General features: G+C 48.9%; 1 protein-coding gene across 5 annotated transcripts in view; it reads right to left on the bottom strand.

Annotated features, from left to right (window-relative positions):
* Positions 1 to 13892, bottom strand: part of PAX5 (paired box 5) — a 199846-nt gene that overhangs the window by 87565 nt on the left and 98389 nt on the right. For all 5 annotated transcript variants that reach the window (XM_010369966.2, XM_030919315.1, XM_030919312.1 and 2 more), the window contains one exon: positions 1611 to 1740. In XM_010369966.2, coding sequence (XP_010368268.1) covers positions 1611 to 1740 — 130 coding nt within the window. The remainder of the gene's footprint in view (positions 1 to 1610; positions 1741 to 13892) is intronic.

Here is a 13892-nt window from a genome sequence, read left to right as displayed (position 1 = left end):
CCTTGAAAAAAAGGAAACAGGGCCCAGGATTTGGGAGCCAGAGGGCTAGCTCTAACTCCCCCTTGCCCCTTATGTTGGGCAAGCCACTGCCCCTCCCTGAGACTTGGTTTCTGCATCTGTGAAATGGGAGTGCCTTCAGAGGTCTTGTCATGGATTCCTGTGACACCAGGAGAGGGGACCTCCATGGACACCTGTGGGGTCAGCAAAGGCTCACTCCAGCTGGGGCTCCCCGGCTCCCTGCCCCTCACTAACATCTCCCACCTCAGGCCTGGGTGCACTCCAAGCTCTTGGCCCACCTCCGGTGGATGGGGGACAAAGTCGCTCTTGCCACCTGACTGGCCCTCACGTGGTGCTCAGAGCTGCAAATAGGGCCCCGCTCTTCTGCCTGAGCCTCAGTGCTGACCTGTCAGCCCAGGTCTCGGAGCTGGGCCCTCCTTGTCTTGCTGCTTTGGCCTAAGTGACACCCTCCACTGTTCTAACCCGAGTCTAACCCAGCTTCCCTGAAGCACCCACAGTTCACCTGCATGTCTACGAGTCCCATGTCACTGTCACTGTTCACTGTGCCCTGCCTATCAGGCCACATGGGCATCCTGCTACCTCAAACTGGACCCACGGCTCTGGCCCAAGTGTGGCCCGCCAGCCCCTTGTCTATTTGTGCAGTATCTGAGAGGGCCTCCTGCCTGTCCGGTTGGACAACCAAGAGCTGGCAGCTGAGTCTGTCCATATGGAGTCGGCTCCACATTATCCCAGCACAGCTGGGCCAGGGGTCTGCCCGTCCTGGCCCACGCATCCAGCCCTTCTGCAGCAGCAAGCCAGCAAGCCCCATGGTGACCTGCCACAGGGAGAGGGTTCTGAGAAGAATCCTAACAGCTGCATGTATTGGGTGCTTACCGTGTACCAGATGAGACTCCAAGCACCTTCCACATACAAACCCATTAATCCTCACAACAGCCCCCTGGGACAGGTGCTAGCACTAGTCCCTCTGTGCAGCTTAAAGTCACAGCCCAGAACGTATACATGGTTCACCCAAGACTGCACAGTTAGTAAATGGCACGATCAAACACCACAGTGCACCTCCAGGACCCACACTCCCAATCTCTACAAAGACAGCTAAACAGTCTGGCCCTGGGACTTCCAGAGGGTGGCTGCTTTGCATCCACCAAGCACCTTCTAACCTATGCTGCCTGCCCTTCTTGACTCAGTTTCTGCCTGCCAACAGCAATCTGCAAAGAATCCCGTTCCTCCTTGAGGCTGGTGCCCACCAGGGTGGCCTTTCTCATGAAAGCGATAAACCTTAGGCCTCTGAACACTCAGCCCCACCCACGGGGGCCCCTCTGGCAGGAGGTTTCCTGCCTCCCACCCCAAGTCTCCTCCAGCCCACAGTCCATTTGGCATTTGTTCTCCCTGGCTTTGTTTGAACCATATCCAGCCATGTCTCATCACAGCTGCAACCCTGGCCCTAGCATCTGACCTGTTACCAGACCTTATAACCTCGTTAAAACAAAATTGGCCAATCACATCCAAACACACCAAGAAGCCACTCTTCCCACCATACACTCCTCTCTCTCTCTTCCTCCCTCACTCATCCCCCACGCCCCAGGTGCCCTCACCTGTCACAATGGGGTAGGACTGCGGGCCTGGCACACTGCTCCCGATGTCAGCAGGCGTGGGGCTGGCCAGATTGGCCTTCATGTCGTCCAGCCCACCAGCCAGCGAGGCCATGGCTGAATACTCTGTGGTCTGAAAGAAGAAACAGAGATGTCTCAGCACCAAGACTCCACAGTATCTTAGTCAAATGCCAACTCCACGTTCTGAGCTCAGCCACCAAGCCAGATTAGTCCATGCCTGTGCCAAGGCCCACAGGGGCTCATGAACACCTCCAGTGTTGAAAAGGCAGAGTCAGCTTGGTGGAACAAGACAGTTGTCCAGAATCAACAATCTTCCCAGGAGAGGAGGTGGGCAGGACTCAGTGCAACTTCACGAGAATCCAAACTTTGCTCCCTCTGGCCTTCATGTTGCCCTCTCCCAGCTCCAGTCGGCCAGAGACCCCACACTCCTTAGTGCAGGGATAGAGGGTCCATAACCAAAAGCAAGGCAGAAATAACTGTCTTCTTGCCAAGAGAATGGAAAGAATGGTTTCTGATTTCTGTGCTCTTAAACCACAAAGGTAGAATCACAGAAACAAGCGTTAAGAGGAATCTGGGAGATCATCCAGTCCAAATCCTCATTTCACAGATGAATAAACTGAGGCTCAAGGGGAGGAGGGCTTCACCCACCATCAACAGGGAAGAATACCAGTTGGGGTGGGTCACCATGAATTCCCACCCTAATCCAATATGTCAAACCAACTGAGCCACCATTTGGCAAGTGTTTTTGAATTCTGGAAGCAGGTAAACACCTGTATGCTGAAAACCACGGGGTGCACATATCTAATTTAGCAAGCCACAGCAACCATGTGTATTTAGCCCATGAATCATGCTCCTTTCTTTAAGCCATTTCATGAAATCAGAGTTTGCAATGAGTCATTTCCTTGTCATCCAAGCCATTGTCAGAATGGTCTCCAGAGAAGGCAGCAAAGGCACCAACCTGGATCTTTCAACTGAAGGATAGACTAAATTATAAGCACGAGTGACAAGTCTCTTCCTCCCACCCCACCCCAGGGCCTATTTTCAGGTAAAGAAAGTATATGTGACTGGGTGCAGTGGCTCATGCATGTAATCCCAACATTTTGGGAGGCCAAAGCAGGTGGATTGTTTGAGCCCAGGAGTTCAAGACCACCTTGGGAAACATGGCGAAACCCTGTCTCCACAAAAAATACAAAAATTAGCCAGGTGTAGTGGCTTTCACCTATAGTCCCAGCTACTCAGGAAGCTGAGTCGGGAAGACTGACTGAGCCCAGGAGATCAAGGCTGCAGTGAGCCCTGATCATGCCACTGTACTCCAGCTTGGGTGACGGAGCAAGACTCTGTCAAAAAAAGAAAGAAAGAGAAGGAAGGAAGGAAGGAAGGAAGGAGGGAAGGAAGGACGGAAGAAAGGAAAGAAGGAAGGAAAGAAGGAAGGAAGGAAGGAAGGAAGGAAGGAAGGAAGGAAGGAAGGAAGGAAGGAAGGAAGGAAGGAAGGAAGGGAATTTGCAAACATTTAAGCCAACAAATTTTTTTGTCCATGTGAAGATTTGATGTGGGGAGTCTTCCTCCAGGACTCTGGCATTGCTGATGAAGGACACATCCATGTTGGTCCAGGGGTAGGTCCTTGTCAGGCAGGGACACGGAAGCAAGCAGTCTTCTGGAAGGAGCTGCAGGCACCCTGAGCAAAATGACGATGACTGAGCCACTGGGAGGGAAACCAAAGGAGCCACCGGGCACGCGGCAGGCAGAAGGGGCTCAGACCCAGGCACATTCCTGGTGTCTTTCCCTTCAAATCAGAGATTACTTCCTGGGCAGCTAAAGTTTCAACTAGGGGTGATGGCAGCAGGGAGTTGAGGAGGTGCCTCAGGCCCAGGCTCTAGATGATTGGTGCTGAGGACAGCATGTCCAGAGTTCCCCAGGGCTCTTCGATCCTCATCCATCAAAGGCTGGTTCTGAAACATGTCGAGAAGAGCACAGGCCCAAAGCAAGCCCAGGTCCTTCTAAGGGAGAACAAGGCCAGGGGGACAGGCTTACCAAGCATCAGGAATCACTATAGAGCTACAGTAATTAAGACAGGGTGGTATTGGCACAGGGGTAGATAAATAGACCAATGAAACAGAATCCAGTCCAGACCCTGATCCGTGCACATATGGAACCGTGATATATGAAGGAGATGGTGTACAAATCAGCAGGAAAGGATGGACTTTTTAATAAACAGAGCAGGGGTAACTGGTTATCCATTCAGAAACGGGGGGGAAAAAAGAAATTGGATCTTTACACCAGACACAAAAATCAATTCCAGGTGGATTAGAGACCTAAATGTGGAAGGCAAAGGCATCTAACGTGGTCAGCTCTAGGTCCAGTCAAAAATCCTTGGGAAGAAGTCTGCCCTTCGTGGAAGGAGGAGTGCCTTTTCTGGCCTGGGATGCTCACACGGGGTTCCTGCTCACTGTGGGGATAGTGGTGGGACCCAGTCATCCTGCTGCCCTGTCTCAGTGCCTCCTTCTCCAAGAAGTCTTTCCTGACCACCATTCCGCAGGAGTGTGAGTCCCACCCTCATTCTGCTTGCCCCGCCAAGTGGTGCCAGAACAGTAACAACCACAATTGCATCAAAATCTCACACTCATTGAGTGTTCACTCTGTACCAGGAGCTTTAGCTGTACTATCCCATTTAATCCTCACAGTCACCCCTTGAAGCAGGCTCTATGACATCCCCATTTTACAGATGAAGAAACTGAGGATTTTATGATACAGCAGGAATGACTTGCCTAAGTTCATACAGCTTCTAGGTGCCCAAACCAGGATTCAAACCTGGGTCCCTCTGACTCCAAAACCTTGACAATGACCCTAATGATTTTTATACTGTGAGTACCTGATCCATTAAAACACAGTGAAATCAACTTGCTGGTCCCAACATTTTTATAAATGAAATTGAAAAAAAAAAAATCAAAGAGTCTCCCACATAGAAAGGATAAGTCCTGTTTTGTGAATCTTTGTTTCCCATGTCAGTGGGTATGTGTGTATGAGGTAGAGATTAAGATGTATTTCTTGCTATAGGTCGCAGCCAGCAAAGTTTGGAAAATACTGCCTTCATTCCGTGCAGCAGGAGCTATTGGAAAAACGTTGCTGTCTAGACTTCTTCTTCTGTAGAATGAGACTTGGTCACGGCATTAGCCTCCTAATTTTCTGAGAATGAAGTGGGCATGAATTTAGAATTCCACTCACCAGAATCAACTCCTTCAGCTCATTGCTGTGTGCAAAGACAGCAGGTCAAAATGTCTCTGACAAGGGTCTTTTCCTAGATGGCATCTTCTAGAGTTTCTGGGTCCCCAGGGATAGGTCCCAGTTCCTCCCTCCTCTCTGTGTTCCCGAATACCCTAGTGAAGGCCTGAGCATAGTGGGCATGCATTCATTCAACCTTTACTGAGCCCTGTTTTGTGCAATATGATGTGTGAAGACCAGACACACTCTTTAACCCTCACCCCAAACCCCAAGAAATTCCATCCAAGAGGGACAAAAGCACAGAGTCATTAATATATATGGGGTGTGAAGTGGTCAGGAAGGGTTTCTTGATGCAGGCTGTATTTAACCTGGGGCTGAACAATCCCTAACTCTCAAGACTGAGAACAGCCGAAGGCAGGCTCAGAGGTAATAGGACAGGAGTGTCCCAGAAACAGGCACATGCAATAGTTAGAGGGTGTGCAAGTGTAAAGGGGAAAGATGGAATGGTAGACTTGCTGGAACTCGATTGTGAAGGGCTTGCACAATGAATGGTGAACCAAGGAAGGAGTGCTCTTCCTAAGGCCAGGCAGCACCCCAGCCAAGAGTTAGCATCCCTGCGCCCCTCCCCAGCCCACCCTGGGGCTTGGCCCATTCCTAGACCTCAGCCTCTTCTCTTTGACATGGGCTGGGCTGCTGGGTCTGCAAGGGAAAGCCTTTATTTCCCCCAAGAAAGCAGAGCCAACCTGGGTTTAAGAGAACCGCAAAAAGGGTGGTCAACAGGGATATATCCTGCCTCTTAACATATTTAATTTCCAGATGGAAGAGGTTTGTTTTGCTATTTGATTTTTGTTTTAGTCAACAAATTCAGTATCAAACAAAGCTCATCCAGCCACTTCAAACATTGGGTTTGGATCATCTTTTTAAGACAAGAAATCTTCAACTTATGTTATGCATGCAGTGGGAGGTCTGAAAATCCAGGCGTCCAACCACCATTGGCTACCAGAAAGCAAAGCAAACCTTCCTATAAGCCAGGCCCTGGGGGATGGCGGGACACTCAGAAACGAGTCCTTAGCTGCACTTCACCATCTGTGCCTTTCCTTTTCTTTTTTTTTGAGACAAAGTCTTGCTCTGTCACCCAGGCTGGTGTGCAGTGGCACAATCTTGGCTCACTGCAACCTCTGATGCCTGGGTTGAAGCCATTCTCCTGTCTCAGCCTCCCAAGTAGCTGGGATTACAGGTGCACACCACCACACCCGGTTAATTTTTTGTATTTTTAGTAGAGACAGGGTTTTGCCATGTTGGCCAGGCTGGTCTTGAACTTCTGGCCTCAAGTGATCCGCCTGCCTCAGCCTCCCAAAGTGCTGGGATTATAGGCATGAGCCACTGCACCCAGCCATCTGTGCCTTTCACCATCACCACCTTGCAGGGCTTGCCCAGAGCCCAGCCTCTCTTCTTTGACGGGATTCCCTCAGTTCTTACTCTGCTCCCACATGAGCCAGGGGAAGCTGTCATTTAGTTTTGGTGCTTAATTGTTCCCTAAGTCCATCACTTAGGTGATGTGGTGTCTGTGATTTTTAAAGGCAACTGCATTCTCCCCAATCTCTTGGGTTCCCTGAAACATTGCTACACCACAGTTCCTCAGCCATTGCAGATACTGTCCTACCTCCACCTGGAGGGCCCATCTCACTTTGTCACTTAGATAACTCTTACATTATCCACAAGACCCAGTTCACATGTCACCTCCTTGGTGAAGCCATTCCTGAGCTCCACACTCCTGCAAAGAAACAGTCTCTCCCTTGTCTATGCTTCCATACTTGGTGGGTTTTTGTACAGACCTCCATTATCACAATGTAGAGTGGCTGTTTGTCTATCTCCTCCAGGTTGCCTTGAGAGTGTGGAACATGGAATATCCCTAGTGCCCCCTAAGTGCTTGTTGAATGAATGAATGAATGAATAAATGAATAATGGTCCAGTAGCATGTTATGAGCTACAACATTCAAAAATTAACTGGGAAGTGTTTGAATAAGAGCACTAAGTGATACGCTAACATCCCCTGCCCTCCTTCCACCTCTACTCCACATCAAGTCAGGTCACCAGAAAGCCACATCCCTGCCCAACATGTTAAAGCCCCTGCGTGGTGCTTTTTCACCAGTCTCTGATGGAATATCAGGCATTCAACACTTTTATGAGGCAAAAAAAGAAAACAGCCATAAAAGAAAATTGTTTAAAACCTCTGGAGACACTGCCCACTAGAATATTCAGATTCCTTGTCAATCCCTCCTACAATTCAGCACCAGTAAAGTTTTCCACTGGTGAGTTATGAATCTGCCTCTGACTAACAACAAGAACACTGGAAACCACTGCATATCTTTTTTTGCTTTGACTGCCAGGAAACTCGGTCAAATTCAGTGTTCAACCACCAAAGCCACTTCATTGCTGGCTCCTGGTACAATGATCTTCCCCTTTTTTCTACGTAATTTCTGAGCTTTTTTCCCAAACTTAACTTAGATACACATAATTGCTTATTTTGCAGGCCACCTCAAGTTCTTTGTAAAAGTGAAGGCTGGGAAAGCTGAACTGACAGAAAAAGAAAGATAGGAAGGAAGGAAGGAAGGAAGGAAGGAAGGAAGGAAGGAAGGAAGGAAGGAAGGAAGGAAGGAAGGAAGGAAGGAAGGAAGGAAGGAAGGAGAATGAGAGAGAGAAAGAGAAAGAAAGAGAAGAGGAAAGGCATTCCTGGTGCCTCTTTGCCTGGTAACAATGGCATTCTACTTCCATTTCTCATAGTTTTTTGGAAGCCAAAGGCTGAGTGGTGGGGTGCAGAGGTATGCACACAGTCACAGATGTGTAAGTGTGTTGGTGCACCTACATACTTGGGTACATTGTCACCCCCCAACCCCAGCCCCTGAGAATCACAGGCAACAGCTGTGTTCTACATTTCCTACTTTTCTGAGCCCTTGGGGTTCTTTCTTAGGATGTCATTTTAGGCTTCTTCTCCCTCTTCATCAGGGCCCCCGGTGCTGTCCTTGACTATGACCCCGGAACAGAAATGAACTGAAGTCAGCAATTCACAGTTTCCTACTGCAATGCAACCAATTGGGATAAAACTTCCTCTGCCTGCTGCCACAGAATCTTTTTCTTTTTGAAACAAAGTCTCGCTCTGTTGCCCAGGCTGGAGTGAAATGGTGCAATCTCTGCTCACTACAACTTCCACCTCCCTGGTTCAAGTGATTCTCCTGTCTCAACCTCCTGAGTAGCTGGGATCACAGGCACCCGCCACCACACCTAGCTAATTTTTGTATTTTGAGTAGAGACGGGGTTTCACCATGTTGGTCAGGTTGGTCTCGAACTTCTGACTTCAGGTGATCCACTCGCCTCAGCCTCCCAAGGTGCTGGGATTTACAGGCATGAGACACCACGCCCAGCCACCACAGACTCTTATAAGACCTCAAGGTCAAGACCACCAGCCCAAGGTGTGTGGACCATCCTCACAGACACCATGCTCCAGATGATGGAACAGCTTGTCCTCTCAAACATCAGAACTATAATAGAAGGACAGTCAGGGTCATCTTTCCCATCATCGAAAAACTGAGGTACAGGGATAGGGATGGACATCCTTAGTTGATTTTTTTTTTTTTTTTTTTTTTTGAGACAAGGTCTTGCTCTCTCACCCAGGCTGGAGTGCAGTGTCACAATCATGGCTCACTGCTGCCTCAACCTCCCAGGCCCAAGCGATTCTCCCACCTCAGCCTCCCGAGTAGATGGGACGACAGGCACAGCAGCTAATTATTTAATTTTTTGTAGAGATGGGGTTTCACCATGTTGCTCAGGCTGGTCTTGAACTCCTGAGTTCAAGTGATCCACCCACCTCAACCTCCCAAAGTGCTGGGATTACAGGTATGAGCCACTGCACCTGGCCCTTAGTTCATTTTTAACTGCATCGTTGATAACCTTAGACCCAGTGGTGGAAAAAAGACTGAACTAGGAGTGATAACACAAGGTTCTTGTCCCAGCTCTGCCCCTTTCTAACTTGTGTGGCTATAGGTGAGCTGGGCCACTTCTGTGAACCTCACTTTCACCATGAGTAAAATGAAATATTAATTCTAGTCCCTAGCTGCCTGCCTACCTCGACAATCATGAGAATCTGAGGGATAAGGACAGGGACAGCACTTTGGAAACTAAGCAATATGAGAGGTTCAGGAATTCTAGCAGGGACTCAAGGAGGCACATGCCCCAGGAGAGCGTGCACTGGGCATCACGTGGGTCCCTAGGAAATTACCTGGAAAAGGACTGCCCGGGGCTGCACCAAGTATTGTCTCATCAGCATGGGGCACCACTGCCATAGCATGGAGGAGAAAAGAAACACAGACACGTGAGAAGGAGGGCAGCGCGAAGGGGGGCAGCGCATGGGGCAAGGCTGCAGGGCTGGTCACCTCAGATGGCCACCTGGGGCCAGGAGGCCTCCGCATCACCTGCTGGGCTCCTGTAGCCTCACTGCCAGGCCACAGGTGTCCCTTGGGAGCTGGGCCAGAGCCAGGCCAACCACTCCCATTCTGAAGGACCAGACACCTGCCCACCTCTACATCTACCCGGAGGGAGGACAGAAGCTGGAGTGGGTGAGACGTGTCTCTGGGGCCTGGCTCCAGGGACTGAAGCCAAGCAGGCAGAGGGGTCTCCAAGCCCCTCCTTTCACTGGCCTCTGCTTCCCCACCTGTCTGAGGACTTTCACTGGAGGATTTCTAAGTCTTCTTCCACTGCTGATGCTCTTTGCCTCTATCACTGGCCACATGACAAAGTCTAGAGTCCCTCTTCAACAAATGAATGGCAAATCAAGAACAGAGAGATGATGAACCTATAGGTTAAAGGAGGCTTAGAGACAAATCAATAAGTCACAATGTGGACCCTGATTCAAACAAACTGTAAAAGAAATAATTTAAAAAAAACAAAAAACAAAAAAACAAAAAAACATGGCCAGCCACGGTGGCTCACGACTTTAATTACAGCACTTTGGGAGGCTGAGGAAGGCAGATCACCTGAGGTCAGGAGTTCGAGATCAGCCTGGCCAACACAGTGAAACCCCATCTCTACTGCAAATTAAAAAATTAGCTGGCCGTAGTGGCGTGTGCCTGTAATCCCAGCTACTCGGGAGGCTGAGGCAGGAGAACTGCTTGAACCCGGGAGGCGAAGGCTGTGCTGAGCTGAGATCAAGCCACTGCATTCTAGCCTGGGCAACAGAGTGAGACTCTGTCTCAAAAAAAAAAAAAAATCATAACATATAATGAAACAATTGGAAATGTGAGCACCAATTGGGTATTTGATGACATGAAAGGGTGTGCTAACTTTGTGGATGTGAAAATGGTGTGGTTATGCTTTTTAAAAGGTCTTGTCTGGCTAGGTACTGTGATTCACACCAGTAATTCAAGCATTTTGGGAGGCTGAGGCAGGAGGATTGCTTGAGGCCAGGAGTTTGAGACCAGCCTGGGCAACATAAAAAGACCCCATCTCCACAAAAAAATTAAAAATTAGCTGAGCATAGTGGCATGCACCTGTAGTCCCAGCTATTTTGGAAAATGAGGCAGGAGGATCACTTGAGCCCAGGAGGTTGAGGCTACAGTGAGCCTTGATCACACCACTGCACTCCAGTCTGGGCGACCTTGTCTCAAATAAATAAATTAATAAAAGATCGTGTCTTTTAAAGATTCTTTCTAGAATATTTACAGGTGAAGTGACATAATGTCTGAAGTTTGTTGAAAAATAAAGTGCATTTAATAAAATGTGGTATATCTACACAATGGAATACTATTCAACAGTGAAAAGGAGTGGAGTGCTGATACATGTTACAACATGGATGAACCTCAAAAGCATTATGCCAGGTGAAAAAGTCCAGACATAAAGGATAGTCCATAGAAATGCTAGAAGTGGCAAATCTACAGGTGCAGAGCACAGATCCATGATTGGCTGGAGAAGGGGGTGGGATCAGGGATTAACTTTAGACCAGCATGAGGGATCTTTCTGGAGTGATGAAACTATTCTAAAACCAAACTGTGGCGATAATGGCATAACTCCTTAAACCTACTAAAAACTATTGACTCATGCACTTACAATGAGTGAATTTTATGATATAAAAATTATATTTCAACAAAGCCATTAAAAGACAAGTGGAGTGTGTGGCGTGAAGGATGTCAGTGCAACAACTGTCATGAGTTGAATCTCGGGGAGGGGTGCTTGGAGGCTGATTAAATTATTCCAAGTCTACTTTGAAAGTCTCCATAATTATGGCTGGGCATGGTGGCTCACACCTGTAATTCCAGCACTTTGGGAGGCTGAGGTAGGTGGAGTACCTGAGGTTAGGAGTTCGAGACCAGCCTGACCAATATGGTGAAACCCCACCTCTACTAAAAATACAAAAATTAGTCAGGCTGTGGTAGTGGGCATCTGTAATCCCAGTTACTCAGGAGGCTGAAGTGGGAGAATTGCTTGAACCCCGGAGGCGGAGCTTGCAGTGAGCCAAGATCGCACCACTGCACTCCAGTCTGGGTGACAGAGGGAGACCCTGTCCCCAAAAAAAAAAAAAGAAAGAAGAAGAAGAAGAAAAAAAAGGAAGTCTCCACAGTTAAAATAAATAAAGTAAAACAACACATATTTGACTCATGGCACCGCCTGTCACCGCTCATCAGCCATTCGACAAATACCTGTGGAATAATGAGAGAACACAAGAGGCCAAGGACAGCCAGGAGCTTGCTCTCTCGCCTCCTCTTCCTGGTGCCCTGCCCTGCTCCTTGAAGGCCATCATCCCTGCATCATGCCAAAGTTCCAAACACAAGAAGTCTAAGTCCTCTTGACTGCCTAGCACTTTCCAGTTTGCAAAGTCCTTGCAGGTCCGTGGTGCCCCGGGAGTCCTGGGATGTGGACAGATGCAGAACTAGAGCACAGAGAGGGGAGCCCTGCTGCCGACCCCGTTTGCAGCACTGGTCCCCTATCCAGAAGCAGAGTTAGAGTTGGAGGGGCCTTCACTGCCACCCCTGAAGGTACAGCTCAGACACTCCTCCGTGAAGGGCCCTGGCCACACACCCACAATCCTCCTCCAGCTGGGGAAAGAGGGCTGAATCTGCAAGGAGGAATTCCCTACATTCTTTAAATCTAGATACACAAAACTCCACCTGGTGAAGTGTATGTTAAGCAGTAGTTCTGCCTCGATTACAATAGATCTGATGGGCTGGCAGGGGACCTGGAGACCTGGCTCTGCCCTGGACTCCCATGCAACCGGGGCCAGACCCTCCCCTTGCCAGGCCTCAGTGACTTCATCTGTCATGAAGGAGATGGACCAAATCCATTGGGGCCCTTCTGGTTCACTAAAGTCTGTGCCCACCAAGATGGGGTCCTCACTCTGTGGAATGGGGTTCTCCTTGATATGACCCCAGGAAGGGCTTAGGTTCCCTCTGTGGGATGGTGAAGATGTTGCCCGTTTGACCCCAGGTCCCCAATCCAGAGGCCTGACAGCCACCAGGGGAGGCAGCGTGGCTGAGGAATTCCACCAGGCCTGGGGCCAGGAGGACAGACTTCAAGCCTGACACGGCCAACTCTGTGCTGTGTGAAACTAGGCCGGGCACCTCTCACTCTTGGCACCTTTTCTCATTTGTAAGGGGGATGTGACCTACCTCACAAGTTGTGAGGAAACCCAGAGGGGAGATCGGAATAAAACCCTGGAGGGCAGGCCTTTTGCGTTTCAGTTTTTGAGTCCCCAGTGCCAGACTCATAAATAAATACTTTGAAAATGTCTACTGAAAAAGCAACAGGATGAATCCTTGCAGTGGTAGAAATAATCTGTATCTTGACTCAATGTCACTAAGTGTCAATTTATTGTACTATAGTTTTACAAGATGTTATTGTGGAGGGAAACTCAGTAACAGGTGTATAGGAGCCCTCTGTATTATTTCTTACAACTGCATATGAATCTACAATTATCTCAAAATGAAATGTTTAATTGAATGATGCTTGCAAAAGTACTCCACAATCTACAAAGTGCTACCATTAATACTAACTAGGGGGAAGGACTACAAAGGATGTTGAAGGGCCTTCCTCTTCCAGGAAGCCCTCACTGATTTCCCCTTCTCTGTGTTCCTAAAACAGCTGAGTGTGCTTCTTTCTGCCACAGCACTTATTATTCTGCATTATACATTTAACTGTTTAGGGACGTCATCCCCCAGCTAGAGTGTGAGCTTCATAAGGATGAGACTGTGTCTCCCTCATCTTTGTGGCAGCAGCTTCTGGCCCAGCGCCCAGCTCTGAATAGATGTGACATAAATGCCTGTGGAACCAAATGAACTGGGACAGGTACCATGACCTGGCTCTTCCAACAGTGCCAGAGGTGCTTCCCAGGGTCACTGAGAGGATGAGTGATGTCAAGGTGCTTTTATTCATCAGAGGTTGCCACGGACATGGGCCAAACACGCTCTTTAGTCATTTGTTTCTTCAGAACTGTGCTCATGGCCTGGGTCAAAATGGTTTGCAGCAGGCCAGGCACGGTGGCTCACGCCTGTAATCCCAGACCTTTGGGAGGCCGAGGTGGGCAGATCACCTGAGGTTGTGAGTTTGAGACCAGCCTGACTAACATGGAGAAACCCCATGTCTACTAAAAATACAAAATTAGCCAGACGTGGTGGCACATGCCTATAATCCCAGCTACTCGGGAGGCTGAGGCAGGAGAATCGCTTGAACCCGGGAGGCGGAGGTTGTGGTGAGCGGAGATTGCGCCATTGCACTCCAGCCTGGGCAACAAGAGCGAAACTCCATCTCCAAAAAAAAGAAAAAGAAAAAAACAAAAAAAAGATTTGCAGCAGAATTGAGGGGCTTCCAATAAGAGATCTATAAAGTTTAAGTGACTCATCTCCCCCCTGTTCTGTTTACAGCCTTCCAGGCACCCCTCAGGCACACACCCAGACAAGTTCCCAAGTGGTGGTGGGTACCAGCAGGGGAAGTCCAGAGAGGCCACCAAAGTCAGACATTGTAACTTCTGTCTGAGAGCAACTTTTCAGCAATGACTAATCA

Source organism: Rhinopithecus roxellana, chromosome 16 (assembly GCF_007565055.1).
Source record: "Rhinopithecus roxellana isolate Shanxi Qingling chromosome 16, ASM756505v1, whole genome shotgun sequence".
NCBI lineage: Eukaryota > Metazoa > Chordata > Mammalia > Primates > Cercopithecidae > Rhinopithecus > Rhinopithecus roxellana.
This window is presented reverse-complemented; position numbering and strand designations above follow the sequence as displayed.